At 39.4% G+C, this 15,907-nt stretch overlaps 1 protein-coding gene and 1 pseudogene across 1 annotated transcript; both read left to right on the top strand.

Moving 5' to 3' along the window:
• The first annotated feature begins 242 nt into the window (after positions 1-242).
• On the top strand, positions 243-5,125 carry LOC133951960 (beta-galactosidase-1-like protein 2; annotated as a pseudogene).
• A 456-nt stretch (positions 5,126-5,581) lies between these two features.
• ilvbl (ilvB (bacterial acetolactate synthase)-like) lies at positions 5,582-14,218 on the top strand. The gene is made up of 14 exons (XM_062385524.1): positions 5,582-5,919; positions 7,018-7,219; positions 7,394-7,521; positions 7,704-7,954; positions 8,231-8,330; positions 8,482-8,579; positions 8,770-8,906; positions 9,100-9,234; positions 9,520-9,634; positions 10,185-10,354; positions 10,573-10,643; positions 10,738-10,809; positions 11,709-11,814; positions 12,490-14,218. The coding sequence occupies exons 1-14, from the start codon at positions 5,815-5,817 to the stop codon at positions 12,666-12,668; spliced, it is 1,869 nt and encodes a 622-aa protein (XP_062241508.1). The 5' UTR covers positions 5,582-5,814; the 3' UTR covers positions 12,669-14,218.
• Positions 14,219-15,907: the final 1,689 nt, after the last annotated feature.

The raw sequence follows: 15,907 nt of genomic DNA, 5'->3' as shown, positions 1-15,907 counted from the left end.
TGGACTTTCATGATAACCCTGGGTAAGACTTTTATTGTGCTTCATTTATTTTGTACAATCTTTTTCCATTTGTATGTACAATATGAGAGAGTAATGATTTACTGATTGTAAAGATTTACTACATAGGTAGGTTTAAATGTTAAATACTTTACACTTTTGAATATAATCATCAAACACCGACGAGTTTCAAAGTTTGGACCTCTATTTTATAAAACAGTTCCCAGCACCACCCTGGAGTGAGGAGAATGAGTCGTTCAGAGGGTCTGAGGGCGAATTCGGATCAGTTCACTTTGGAGGGAGAACCCTTTCGCATCCTGGGAGGCTCCATCCGTTATTTCCGTGTTCCCAGAGCATACTGGGGGGACCGGCTGCTGAAGATGAAGGCTTGTGGCCTCAACACTCTTACAACGTAGGCTTCCACTGTATCACGACTCACACAGCAGGATTTTCACTGTTCCAACACAGATCAGATGAAATCTAATGTGTTCGTATTCTTAAATGGAATTGAAACATTGGCAAAATCAGGATTTTAGAAGTCTTTTTTCTTTATTAGATACGTGCCATGGAACCTGCACGAGCCTGAGAGAGGAACATTCAACTTCCAGGAACGGCTTGACCTCAGGTAAGGCACCCTCTATCTTTGTTTATTTCCTCTTTCTACTCAGAATGAAGCACAGGTTTTTTTCTCTTCTCTTCTCAGGGCCTACATCAGTCTAGCAGCAGAGATGGGTCTCTGGGTTATCCTGCGTCCTGGACCCTATATCTGTGCTGAATGGGACTTGGGTGGGTTGCCTAGGTAACACCATCTGGTCATTATCTAAAAATGCAGCCACATAACGTATGAGCTGTATGTCAATATAGTTGTTCTCATGTTTGTTTGTTTTCAGCTGGTTGTTACAAGATAAACATATGCAGCTGAGGACAACTTATCCTGGATTTGTAGATGCTGTCAACCTCTACTTCGACAAGCTTGTCTCAATTATCAAACCTCTGATGGTAAGTCCAAATAACTGCTTCATTAGATTCCTTATCTTTATTTTATTACTATCCATTTTTCATCAATGGTGCAGCAAAATACTTTTCCTTGATTTTGTTTTTTAAGTTTGAAGATGGAGGACCGATCATCGCAGTGCAAGTTGAGAACGAGTATGGATCATATGCAAAAGATGAAGAATACATGTCATTTATAATGAATGTGAGTCAATTCATTTTAATTTCTTTGCTGATAAACTACTGCTGAACTCAGACAACTGGGAGGGCTTGAGATATGGAGGAGTGGAAGGAGGTAGAAGTAACTGTTGACTTACATAAAAATAAAACCCTGATTGCATCATCTACTTTGAAGCTTTTTAATGTTTAGCTCTTGAAACTGAACTATGTATATTATTTCTTTCTCATTTCAGTTTTAAAAACAATAAACCTTCAGAGCTGTCATTCGGAGCAATCCAGCACTTGGCTGACATGCAGGTAAATTATATGTATTGGTTATTTCTGCTTTTGCATATGTAGATATATCTTGCCATGGGGAAAATAGTCCATTTTGTATTTTTGTGAAAGCCTCTGATAGATGAGTATAACATGTATGTAATGCAGACTTGTGTTCTGCTTTGTTAAGCCGCAGAAGCCTCTGATGGTGATGGAGTACTGGTCTGGGTGGTTTGATGTGTGGGGAGAGCATCACCATGTGTTCAATGCTGAGGGTACAGAAACACTTCAATCATCAATAATCACAATAAAGCATTATATAAGTCATTCATAACTGCATATGGCTCTTTGGCCCAGCCTGTATATTACTATATGCTTTGCTTAATTAATTACAACACCGTAATAATTACAAAAGTTGTGTGTTTACTTGAAAAGGTGAGTAAATATAACTATTTTCATTAAGTTACATTTACTTTATATCTACTTGTTAAATTCATGTGAACTATTTACTTATTTTTCTCAAGTTTTTCAACTTAACAATAGCAAGAGACATTAACTTGCACTGTGTAAGTGAAACAATTTTATCTGACTAAAGTCAGTTGTGAGTATATCTAAATTTGAAATATTCAGCCTAAGCAATTAGCTTGATGTTTTAATCTGCAGATAGCCTCTCTATGATGAAAGTAGCTTCCAGTGTAATTTAGTGACAGATTAAAATGTCAAACAGTCATTGATCATAGGTGATTTATCAATTGAATGGGCTGAGCAGAGAACCTCTGCTGTGTTATTCCTGTGTGAAAGGAAACCAGAGAAAGTCCGGACCCAATTTTACTGACATCCTCTATAGGTCACGTCTGAAAACGGGTTGAGTAAGCAAAGGTATTACATTTCACAATTTATAGGATTGAACCTATTGGGTGATTTGTGCTCCCTCTTCACAGACATGCTAGCTGTGGTGTCAGAGATCCTGGAGAGAGGTGTTTCCATTAACCTGTACATGTTTCATGGTGGAACCAGCTTCGGCTTCATGAATGGAGCGATGGACTTCGGTGCTTACAAACCCCAGGGCACCAGTTATGGTCGGTATAGACATAAACCCTTCCCACAAGAGCTCTGAGACTAGAGAGCAAAGGCTCTTACAGATCTCCCCCCAATAAATACATAGCCCTTATATTGTTTTTGTGAATATTTTCCCTCCAGATTATGACGCTCCCTTATCCGAGGCTGGAGATTGCACCCTTAAATATCAGCTGTTGAGGAATTTATTCAGCCAGTACCACTGTAAGCTTAAGCATTCACAGACAGTGATTGAAAGTCATGTACACCTAGCAATTCAACTGATGACTTCACTACTCAGAGCCTCTGCATCTGTCACAATCAGACATAATTACTGAAATGTTTTTGTCAACTCGTGTTCCAGCTGAGCCTCTTTCTGAAGTGCCATCTCCACGGCTAAGGAGAGTGTACGACCCTGTTGTCATCCAGCAGCACCTGTCACTGTGGGACAGCCTGCACTTCACTGACAAGGTGGGCTGCAGATATACCGAGCAGCTGTCAGTTGTGACAGTTGATTCTATAGTCCACAGGATGGAAAATGTTTTATCCAATCTCCACCACACTGCCCCTGCTGGGATGAGAGCAAGGAGTTGTGGTGAGCCTCAGACAGACAGGATGTTGTTGTTATCAGCCTGTTTGTCTGCTGCTGTGTGTCCCATTTCAAGAGATCTGGCAACCTGCTGCTTTTCTGCTCAGATTTCATCATATGTCCACTTATGTGAACACACCAGCATTTTTTTTTTTTTAATTGGTGCACATATGCTGTTTAGACAACTGATTTAATTCCACGTACATTTCAGTGTCAGGCATGCATGTACAATTCTGTGAAAATGCATATTTTAACCCCACCTGTAAAATGAAACAAACAAAAAATGTGTTGCACTATTTGACTGTGCAGCCTCACAGGTCAGACTTGCCGCTGAACATGGAGAATCTACCTGTCAACAATAACAATGGTCAGTCGTTCGGCTATGCGCTGTACGAAACCACCATCAGCAATGGAGGTGTCCTCAACTCCAGGAATAACATCAGAGACAGAGCACTGGTGAGGGCATGCAGATCAACCCCAGAACCACATACTGTACACAAATAATATAGTTACAAAATAACTATGTAACGTGGTTATAATTAATCCTGTCACTGTGACTGTTAATGTTTTCTAGGTTTTTGTGGACAAACAATTTGTTGGTAATTTCCATTCCTACCATCTGAATCTGCGATTAACCACCTCTGATGTAGTACGGACACAAGTATAATAGCAAAGGAAACATCAGAGGAGACTACATGTTGCTTGGACATCGAATTATCTTATATTAGCTAAAACATGAATAATTTGTGCAACTCTCTTGTGTGTAGGCTTTCGTCCTTACTTTGTCATGTTTTGTTTTATAAGTCGCCCATGCAGTATCTTCTATATGTCAGACAGAGCACACAATTGTGTGTGCGTGGGTCTGAGTGTGTCTGTGTACAGTGTATCTTCTGCTTGTTTACACGTGATACGTTTGACCCTATACTTTAAAGGTATTGTGGGAGAAATTCTGTTAAATCATCTCCCTCTGAGAGGATTTACCATCTTCTGTTTGGATATGAAGCCAGGCTTTATCAAAAGGTTGGTCAACTGAATTTGAAAGGACAGATTCACCCTAGTACACTTCTCTCCTCTCATAAATCAGCCTTTTTACTCAGACACAGGTATATATAGCTTTGACCTTTGACATTTAAGTGCTTATACATCTATCTTAGTGCAAAGTATACTCAGTTATTTCCAATTTCTATCATGATGTGTCAAATCTTACCAGATGATGTCCAGATTTATTTTAGTTTCAATTTATTGTTTGATCGTGTTTCAGATTAATAAATTCAGGTTACTGGAAGACTGACTTCAAGTCGCCCTGCATCCCAGGGTTTTTCCAGGCCAGCCTCTATGTGACTGGGCCTCCCACAGACACCTTTGTCACACTCCCTGTGAGTCAAACCACAATATTCCATAGTTAACTGTGATGGTGTGATACTTTGCAAACACACATTCTAATCAGTTATAGTGCATGTTTCCACAGGGTTGGGGTAAAGGACTTGTGTTTGTCAATGGGCAGAACCTCGGACGCCACTGGCTCATCGGTCCTCAGCATTTCCTCTACCTTCCAGGAATGTGGCTCAGAAGTGGAGAGAATCAGGTAAAACTGATCCGAAACAACATTAGGGTGTTTGTCCATATCTGATTTCAGTTTTTCTGTAATCTGTGACAGACTATGTTCACACAAAATCAAGCATAATTTTGCTCTCTTTCAGATAATTATTTTTGAGGAGCAAAAACCAGACGACAAAATACTGTTTGCCGAACAACCTGACCATGGAAAGACAATTGATGTTTACAAACTCCCCTTTTGCACACTGCTGTGAAGATAGGGAGAACAAACATGCTATTCACATACACACACACACACACACACACACACACACACACACACACACACACACACACACACACACACACACACACACACACACACACTAAGGGATTACACTTTATTACCATTTGCCTGTACAATTAATCATTCACCATGACATTCTTGAACAATCTTTTGGTTAAAGAAAGTTTTTTTCTCTAAAAAGGTTTTGTGAAGTGTTACATTAATTCTGCCTCTTTTTTCCCACAAACCATAACATAAAATAAAAAAGTATTCTCTTCTTTATATTCTTTGTTTTCCCAGTTGAAGTTTGCTCTAAATTTATGTGACAGTTAGAACTGGTAACAGCGTGACCACGCCCCCTCAGGCGTCTGAATGGACAAAGGTCCTGGCCGTCACATACAATGATTTGTCAATGACAACTGAGATACGCCCAGTAACCGGAAATAAACTCGACTTTTTCTTCACAATAACACACCAGGATTTATTATCCCATATAATCTTGACTAAATTCGCAGGAAATAAAATCGAGGAAATAGTCATATATTATTTTCTTTGTGAATACATAAAAATATGTATGCATATGGTCTCTATTGTCGCATGTTTAATGGAGCTTGGGCCCTTATTTTGAAGTTGCACATGTAGTCACAGTGAGCTTCCCTACTGAAGGTTTCCAGTGATGTTCCTGCGTTAACGGTATATAAAGTCGAAGCAGCACTCACGGAAGTAGAGTCTTTGCTGAAGAGTCTCCCGGAGTTTTACATGCAAACTGACCTCACAGTGACGGCTTTTAAAAATGGCCGTGTAGCAGGTGTTAGGAGCAGCGTTAGTACCTTAGCTTAGCCTGAATCCTGAAGTGGCTGAGTTGAGAGCAGGTTCGAATATTAAGTGAAGCTCAGGTGAGTGTTTACTTCTCTGTGGCAACATGGAGTGCCTCAGCTCCGTCCTCGGATGCTGTGCGGGCGTCGCGGTGTGTGCGCTCCTGTTGGCAGCCTACAAACTGGGTTTAGTCTACCAGCTGTTTCACAAGGTAGGTTTCCTCCACATGCTGAATATGACCTGTTAGCAATATCTTGTCGGAATTCAGATCGCTGTCCCCACCCGCGCGTAGCAGGTGGCCAAAGGTCAAAGGTGAAAGGTGAGACGATGTGCACGAACATGACCTTTCACCAGCTCTCTGGATTTTATTGCACAGAGGCCAAACTGTCAGTGGGATTGCACAAAGGCTTACAATATTTGGTTATTGTGAAATATGAATGACGGGGGAGGGGGAGGGGGAGAGAGAGAGATAGTGTGATAGGCTTTTAGACAAGGGGCCAGGGTCGTTGCAACAGGGTAGGCAAAGAACAACTGAGGTCAGCGATGAACAACTGATTACAAAAAGCTGTTTTCAGACATGCACTGAACTCCAGAGACCCCGCATATTCTCTATGTGTGAACCCAAATGTCCAACTGCTTTCGGTTGAGATCCAAAGGAGCTGCAGGCCCGTTACACACGCTCTTACATGTTTTTTTGTGATCTAATAACAAGTGGACAGCTCTGAGTCTGTGCGTTCACGCCTGGCAGCTGGTCAGAGGATGTCAGCTGATTAGCCGTCCTTCACATGTGGCCCAGACCACCACCGAAAGGAGTCTGGCATGATCCTGCGTTCCCACCTGTGCTTGGAGCTGTCCACTTGAGATCAGATCACAAAAAACACATGTAAACACCAGATGTGAATGGGGCTAATGTGAAAACGCAGCAGGAGATCCTCTAGACTGAGCAACAGAAAGAAAACCTCTGAATGGAAAAGCGGAGACATGCATGTGGATGACACCAACAAAGATGTCAAGAGGGTTTTTGGTAATGAGGGCCTATCTACTTGATTTTTTTTTTTATAAACTGCACATGCCTGTAACCGGGAAACATCAGACTCAGTCAGGTTCTTAATTTAATGAGAACCAACTTAAATTCTATTATCGGTTATGTGAAATGCTCCTGGAGGGGGCCATACCTTGCATTGTCAGTTATTTAAGCATGACAAAAGCTAGTTTTTTTTTCTGGTTTTCAAAGTTGTTAAATAAGTGAAGCATTATCCAAATATTGTGTTGTATCTTAACCTTTCTTCTCTCCCCTGATGCATTTCAGACGGACACACAGAGTCCACGACATGGAGGCGAGAGCGTGGCGGAGGTGCTCCGCTCCCACGGGATCAAGTTCGTTTTCACTCTCGTCGGTGGACACATCTCGCCTATCCTGGTGGCTTGCGAGAAGCTTGGCATCCGCATCGTGGACACCAGGCACGAAGCCACCGCTGTCTTTGCTGCTGATGCCGTGGCAAGATTGTCAGGTGCAGTTTTAATGTTACAGGGATAAATGTGTTCAAACATCATGATGCGGTTGCGGAGCATAAAATAATCATCCTGCTGCAGACTTTGTGATGTGTAATTGACAGCATTACTAGAGGCTTGTAGAAGGTGTTTAGTCAGACTCATTACTGAGTTATTTTGGCTCTTTCCACCAGGCACTGTTGGTGTAGCTGCAGTCACTGCTGGCCCAGGCCTCACTAACACAGTGACGGCGGTGAAGAATGCTCAGATGGCTGAATCTCCATTGCTTCTCATAGGCGGAGCTGCTGGTACACTACTTCAGGTGAAATACATTTAAACACTCATGCAACTGTGATGAAGGTGAAATATAAATATATTGTTTTCATTTTAGGGCATTGTGTTCAACTCTGGTCAGTCAAAGCGTATGACCTAAAACTCGTTCACACTTGTTGGTGTTCTCAGCTGCAACTTCTAACCTCTCCGTCAACTGTGTTTGTGGAACAGGGCAGAGGAGCGCTGCAAGACATTGACCAGATGTCTCTGTTCAAGCCACTGTGTAAGTTCTGTGCATCCATCAGGACGATCAGAGAGATCGTACCTACGATGAGGAAGGCCCTGGCCATTGCCCAGTCTGGAACTCCTGGTCCCGTTTTCATAGAGTTCCCCATCGACACACTGTACCCCTACCACCTGGTATCCAAAGAGTTTGGGGTTAAGAACCCTCCCAAGGGCTTGATGGGAAAAATTGTCTCATGGTATGTTATCAGCTTGTCCTGTCTTGTTGACACTGAACATGTATTGTAAAGAAAGATATATACAATGTGAGAATACTTCAAAATAATATACAATTACACTTCTACCCATTACAAGAATCAGCAACTTTATTGTTACAGTGATATACTGAGATTTACTACATTGTACGTTAGATCTTATAGGGAACTGTTCACTTTCAGTGCCATCTCTCCCTGCGATTTATGTCACTTAACTGTGAAGACAAACATTTTGCATGTGATGAGGTGATTTCTCCTCAGGTACCTCAATAACCACCTGATAAACCTGTTTGCTGGAGCCTGGGAGACTAGAGATGCGTCTCCGCTTCCTGTTGACATCCCACATGCCACAGAGGATCAGGTACAAGTGCTCTTGATATTTAAGAGTTTCTGTTATTATTATTATTTGCTAAATACTATACTTGATGAGATGACTCTTTCATTGCTTGCAGGGTCCAAAGCCAGAGTTTTAAATGTTGTTTTGCCCTGTCATTTTTTTCATTACAATTCAGGTACAAAGATGCATAGAGCTGGTGAGTCGAGCCAAGAAACCTGTTATTCTGCTTGGTAGCCAAGCAACACTACCCCCAACGCCAGCTGATGACATAAGGTAAAGGACAATATCTCACATCCCCCTCCTCTCTACTTCTCTATCCTGTATCTTACTGATCTAGAAGGTTTAAAGGTGGTTAAAGAAGGGCTACTCAATTTTTCCCTCAGCCTTCTGATGGCATTTCAAATTTGTTTCATAATGTTTCTGAGCAACACTTGAGTCAAAAAAAAATGTCACTGCTTTACAGGAAGGCATTGGAGGACCTGGGCATCCCATGCTTCCTTGGGGGCATGTCTCGTGGCATGCTGGGTAAAAACAGTCCCATCCACATCCGTCAGAACAGGAGAGATGCTCTGAAGGACTCTGACTTGGTGCTTTTAGCAGGTCTGGAAAATGTAACTTATTTTTATTAGGTTTCAAAGATTAAAAGCTGTCTAGGGCTGAAATGACAAACTCAGAAAGTGGTTTTAAAGTTTTAGTTGACCAGTAGAGGCTGAACTGCATATAAAGTAGCCAGCAGAGTCACAGACTATTCAGAGTTCCTAAAGAAAGGTGTTGCTGTTTGTTGTGTTCTCAGGCACCGTGTGTGACTTCCGCCTGAGCTACGGCAGAGTTCTCAACAGACGGAGCAAGATCGTCGCCGTCAACAGAGACAAATCACAGCTGCTGAAAAACTCTGATATGTTCTGGAAACCAACTATAGCAATTCAGGGTATGTTCACAAGCCGCCGCCGCCATCATCGTCATCTTCATTACACAAGTTTATATTTTATAAGTCACTGTGTCATTCTAAATGTGCTATTTAAAAGAAATAAGAAAACTGTGTCACTGGCTCCCGTGTCTACACTGAACAGCCTTTATCAAATAAGTAGTTTGTGTTGTTTGAGCCTTATGGCTTTAAAATGCACTTAAAATATTGATTTGTAGTCTCTAAGGTTATGACAGATGTGTTCATTAAACGCTATATGTCTAAAATGTAAATATTGGTGTATTTCAGGTGACGCTGGTTCATTCTTAGTGCAGCTTTCTAAAGGGCTGAAGGGTCACCGCTGTCCAGAAGAATGGCCTCAGAGCCTCAAAACAGGAGATTTGACCAAAGAAAATACAAACCGGTAAGAAAAAGTGAAGATCTCTGGTCTCTGCTCTGTGTCACAGTATGTATTAATAAAAATGTGCAGATGAGTGAAATCTTAAAAAAAGCTAAAAGAAACAAAATGTCTATCACATAATCCTGTTAACTTTATAAAAGTGAAGCCAAAACATCTTGATCTGGTGGCTGGCTGCAGTATAGATCATAAACCCCCCTCTCCTTGGACCAAACTAGAAGGTCAAAGTACACATCAAGTGCATTTTTTTTCAGTGTCATTTTAGGCAGGTTTTATCTCACTGATGTGTTCATATTTCCAGTAAGTTTGGATAAAATTAGTCGTTTGAAGTTGTCAAGGTAAGGTATAAAACATCATGATTGACAGATAAGGCTGACTTGAGATTTGTTGATTCCTTGTAACGCCAGGCTTTAGCAGATTTGATCGCTACTGCAGATACTCTAGTTTCTGAGCAAGATGTAGATGGGAGGAGGTGGAAATGCGTCTCACATTTCTTTATACAGTCTATCCATAAATTACTTTTTTTTTTTTATATATATATATTCTTTTATCCCAGAGCTAAAGCTGATGAGAAGACAGACCGCCACTTAAATCCACTGAAAGTCCTGCACTGTGTGGATGACCTGATGGCAGAGGACAGCATCATTGTTGCTGATGGGGGAGATTTTGTTGGAAGTGCTGCTTACATTATGAGACCAAGAGGGCCTATGCGCTGGCTAGATCCAGGTAAGATCCTGTACACAATGATGTGTGTGTTTGTGAAAACACTTATGTGATTGAAATATTAAATGTTATACCGCAATTATAAATAATATTTTCAAAATGGCAGTGTTCTGCCTATTTGTCTGCATTTAAAGAGGTCGCAGGAGTGCACAGAAAACTCCATGTTAATATTATTAGATATGAGGTCAATAATCATAGTGTAATAATTTGTAATTGTGTAGGAGCCTTTGGAACGCTGGGAGTTGGCGGAGGATTTGCACTGGGAGCTAAACTGTGCCGGCCTGACTCTGAGGTACACTCACCAGTGAAAGTACCGTTCTGGTCCTCTGTTGATCAGTATTGACCTTTTTATAAAATAGATGCTACTTACTCTGTGTGCTTTTCAGGTGTGGATAGTGTATGGTGACGGCTCCTTAGGATACAGTGTTGCAGAGTTTGACACGTTTACGAGACACAAGGTAAAATCACCTTCACGTTTATAAGGGACTGTTTGATCCATGAACTATTATTATTATTATTATTATTATTATTATTATATTATTTATTTTTATGTTTTTCTGGAATGTGACATCTTAAGATCCGCTTGAGTGAATCTCTTCAAACTTGCTACAACCATTCACCCACATGCTTACAAGGGTCTGCTTATCCATTAACTCCATTAACTTTTTTTTTATTTGTAAAACAGTATAACAGTTAACACTTGAAGACAGAATTGAACTGATTCGAATTCGGTAGTCGTTGATCACAAAAGGTCAAGGTCAAAGCAATATCAGATATCGTTTAAGGAAATTCCATTACATCTGGCACAGGCGTGTGAAGGTTAACGGTCAAGGTCACTGTGATCTCTCAAGAAACATATTTTTGGCCTCTTGAATGTGATATCTCAAAACTGCTTTGAGGGAGTTTCTGCAACTTTCGATCAGTTGTCACTTGGACTGAAAGATGAACTGATTAGGTTTTGAGTGGTCAAAGGCTACAGTGACCTTATATGACTCAATGTATGATAGAAACCGCACTGGTTGGATGAGGATTACAACCACAATGTATAAGTAGCAACTTCTTTCTCTATCACTTTTACTATTAAGTAGTCATTAAGCATTTTTTTCACCAGCCTACAGTAGACTTCTGTGCAAATGTATTGTTGGACATTGACAAATTTAAGATCTCTTAGTAGCTAACTCTTAGTAGCTTTAATGATAAATAAACTTTGAAAATGTAATGATACCCGCTAAAGGCTTTAAAGGCTTCAGCACAAGATTAGTGGAACTGGGCCTTGTTTTTGTAGAAGTAACATGCACAATTCAGTATTTTTCTTTTTTCTAATATTCCACATTTTCTTCTTTCTTCTCCCCTCCAGACTCCAGTTATCGCTGTGGTGGGAAATGACGCATGTTGGAGTCAGATCTCTAGAGAGCAGGTTCCCATCCTCGGCAGCAACGTTGCGTGTGGCCTTGCATTTACAGGTAAGATGTTGCATGGTTGTCGCATCTTTGCATTAGGGACGGGAATCAGCAGGGCCCCCGATACGATACGATATGTTTTGCGATTCGATATTACGATTTTCTTTTCTTTTCTTTCTTACGTTTCTTTTTTTTTATTTTTTAATACTGGACCATGGAAACAGTTGAATCATACCTTCAAATTCAACACACTCAAAATTCACTTAGGCTATATGAGTTTTATTTAAAATATCAACATTAACTTAATGACTTTTGGGCAGCCAATAGAGAAAATAAATAAAAATGTGCCGTAATATTGTATAGTCCCTGCCAACTGCACACAAACTGACAGATTCAGAAATGTATGGCAGTTAGGCTACTTTTGAACAATAAATAAAAGGTAAATTAAATAGACTGAATAAAAGTTTACTTAAACTATAAACTTTGAAATAAACAAAAAGTTGGCTATGCTTCACTGTTGTTTGCATGTAGGCTATGCAAAGCTATTGCTTGGAAATGTTTAGATTTTAGTGCAAAAACAAGAGCTGGTCAACATGCTCTGGGGTGAGGTTGGTCCACCCCCCAATATCGCCATTCACAAGAATCGCGATTCGTAACTGAATCGATTTCCCCCCATCCCTACTTTGCATCATTAATGGCTATTGTCTGGATGGTAGCCAACTGATGACTTTTTTTCAGATTATCACACAGTGGCAGACGGTTATGGCGGTAAGGGCTACCTCGTCGGGCGTGAGGATGAGGACAGGCTGAGCGACATCATCAGACAGGTTCAGAAGGAGACCGCGGAGGGCAGGGCCACACTTCTCAATGTTCTGATCGGGAAGACCAACTTTAGAGAGGGCTCGATCTCTGTGTAGAGCTGCAGCGTTAGTGCTGAGTTGTACTGTCAGGCTCTGTGAGGGATTTCAGCAACACATTTCCACAGTATGCTGCTTTCTCATAACAGTTCAGTTAGTAACACATGAATATTATAATCATGTTACCATCCATAACCACTTAATCCATGAATATATATTTGTTGCAGAAATTAACTGCCAAGTTCTACATAGCTGCAGATCAAATGGAAAATATCATATTTTGTTGTGTAAGCTACTTTCAGGGCTATGTTGTGCTCTTTGAAGACAACTGATGCATTTCAAGAAGGGAAAGAGAAAAGTAAAACAACTTGTTTTAGTCTTTACCTGCTCAGGAGCTCTGGCGTCCGATTATTTTTGCCCTTCAACCAGCCTGTTATCACTTGGAAAGCAAAACAAATAATTCCGTCACATATAATAAACCAGCAGATAATCCAGTGACACAAAATCTTTCTGCTCGAGAGAGACCATCGTCTTAAGTCATCAAATATGAAGAATATGCCTTTTCTTGTTTGTTTGTTTTTACAAGGGTCTGTGGAAACTGTAATATTCGTTTTGGGTTTGGAAGAAAATGTGTTAAATGGGAAATATTTTTTGAATATTGAAGACTGACAAATGGAATGCCTTTAAATGTCTGATTGTATCTTTGAATACATTGATATGTATCGATTGAAAATATGTTGGTGTTTGAAATTAGTGGTGGACCGATGTGGTTTTTCTAATTGTAAGTGCTGATGCTAATAGTTAGAGGGCAGTGTGGTTGATTGTCGATATACAATATTAATATTATGTTTTTATTTTTTGCATCTGATAAAAAATAATGATTTTTTGTTAAGACGTCTGATACAAAACTGCTAAATAATAATTTATTTATCACTAATATATTATTAAAAAAAAAATTTGCATTATCTATTTGTTTAAGCAGATATGCACTCTACTTCTAAATTTCAAAAGACATAGATAAAAGAAAATGTAAGTGTTTGCAGACACTTATTGACCTTTGCGAGTCCAGGCACCAACACGTGTTTATCTAACATGATATTGCCCTGATCAATCGGCCGACCAATCAATCGGTCTGTCACTAAATCAAATTATATTTAATACTAACTTGTATGCAGTGATGTTTGTTAAAATGATGCCTATACATAATATGTATTGCACTATAATTATAACTTATTTACACAGCAGGTGAACATGTATGTGTTCTGTGTTATTTGGTGATTTCAGGGTTTTGTTAACAGTTTGATCATGAAATCTTCATTTTGATTAATTGTCAAATAAATTGAAAGAAGAAAGCGGTAATCACTGAGCATTCAAAGGGTTATTGCTACATGTTTGAGTTGACATATCCCAAGATATTCACTATTTATCTTTTCTTGTAACATTCAATCATCACAAACAAATCTACTTTCTATAGCGCTTGTCCAACAGTTACAGTTACAATCTTCCTGATTCCACAATTACTTTGCAAAAACGAAGTCAAGGCACAGACTGTTTGTAAAGGAAACCTACAGTGCATTCTGAGGAATAAACTGCTGCTTTTTTACACCTAAGCCATTTAGTTTCAGATACTGTTGTCACATAACAAAGTCATGGGTTAAGATTGGAAAAAATATCAACCTCCACAAAAATCAATCAATATGCCGGAATTGATATGCTTAACAATTTTCATACAATGTAACAAAACAATTCCGTCACAGAATAAATACAGAGCAAAACAATATTAAAAGGAAGTGAGGAAATGCTAATGTAAATCTCATAAACTTCAAATGAGGTGACACCAAGGTCAAGTGAAAAAGATATTAGAGATTCCAACATAAAATACTTTTTAGAGATAACAAAAGGATGGAAATCAAACGATGAAATACAAAAAGAGCAATAAGTAAAACGAGAATTAAAAAGTACGATTTTCAGGTGAAAACTATTCAGAGAAAGAACATAAATAAGTTCATTCACATAAGAGTGAATGAAATAAAATAAATATTAATACTAGGCAAGTAATGAAACCTAGAGGTTTATATATGTTTAAAATAGTTGAGACCTTCTATTCATGTCAGTAGCATTGCTTGTAGTTAGTATTGAGGATCAATGTATGTCTGATGCACAGTGTTTTGTAAACAGGGCGTATATCAAGTGTACTAATACCATTTGCACCTGTACCCATGATTGAAGTGAGTCCATACTCACAAGGTGAGTATTTTAGTCTGACTTGTTATGGTCTGATGCTGAACCAGTGGATCAAAATTATATCATGCGTTGACTTCATATTATACCATCTTCACATCAGTTCAGTAAAATACTTGACAAAACAGCTGCAGAGAAAACAAGTCCGAATTAAAATCACACATGATTTTATTCGTCCTGTGGGACTGTGACCTTTGCCCTTAATACCTCAGAGTGCAGTTCTCATTTTGAACAGGAGGTGACAGGCCAGTCCTCTGTAGTTCTTTATGCTGACGTGTTTCTCTTTAGCACAAGTTATGAGAAAAACCCAAGAACACATCAGAAAACAAATGATGTTGGAAAGTTTCTGAAACTACCGACTTAACAACAACGATTTGTGAGATTCAAATCTAAATAATATTTGTAGTTTCACTCAGGATAAGGGAAGCGGTGGCTTTGATTTTAGCAAGTTTCTGATAAATTATAACAAATACTATGATGATATGAGGCCTTGGGCACAAAGGCAGAGTGTTTAGTTTCTCTGATATATATTTTATAACACATTTGACTCCACAGTCTTTTTTTAAATGCTACAATAGAAGGTGCAATGTGCTTTGTGCTGCAATCTATGCAACCATTTCATAGATGCAACAGCAATGTGTTTATGATTTCAATACATTCAGTGTATACACTGACAGTATATAAACCGTATGTATGTATATACCTCTCTGACATCAGACAGCCATAAAGGATCTGGGTGTTGCTGCATTCGAGTACACTTTGTAGATCTTAGTTTCAAAGTTGTAAAAAAAGACATTTGTTGTTTAAAACAAAAAGATATCATAATTTTGATAATTGTTGATGCAGTGAGTGCAATGAGAAAAACTGTATAAAAAATGCTGAATAGCGTAAGACTTCTTGTAGCTGAATATCGACAAGACGGAGGTCATGACTATCAGGCCTGACACAGTCAATACCTACACCTTAAAGCACCTAGGTTCTCTGGGTGCTCTCGCCAAAGGGTACAAATATAAAAAAATTCAACTTTAACAATGACCTCATCTGAAATAATTATGTCA

Source organism: Platichthys flesus, chromosome 4 (genome assembly GCF_949316205.1).
Source record: "Platichthys flesus chromosome 4, fPlaFle2.1, whole genome shotgun sequence".
NCBI lineage: Eukaryota > Metazoa > Chordata > Actinopteri > Pleuronectiformes > Pleuronectidae > Platichthys > Platichthys flesus.
Note: the sequence above shows the minus strand (reverse complement) of the source record. Positions and strands in the feature narration are given on the sequence as shown.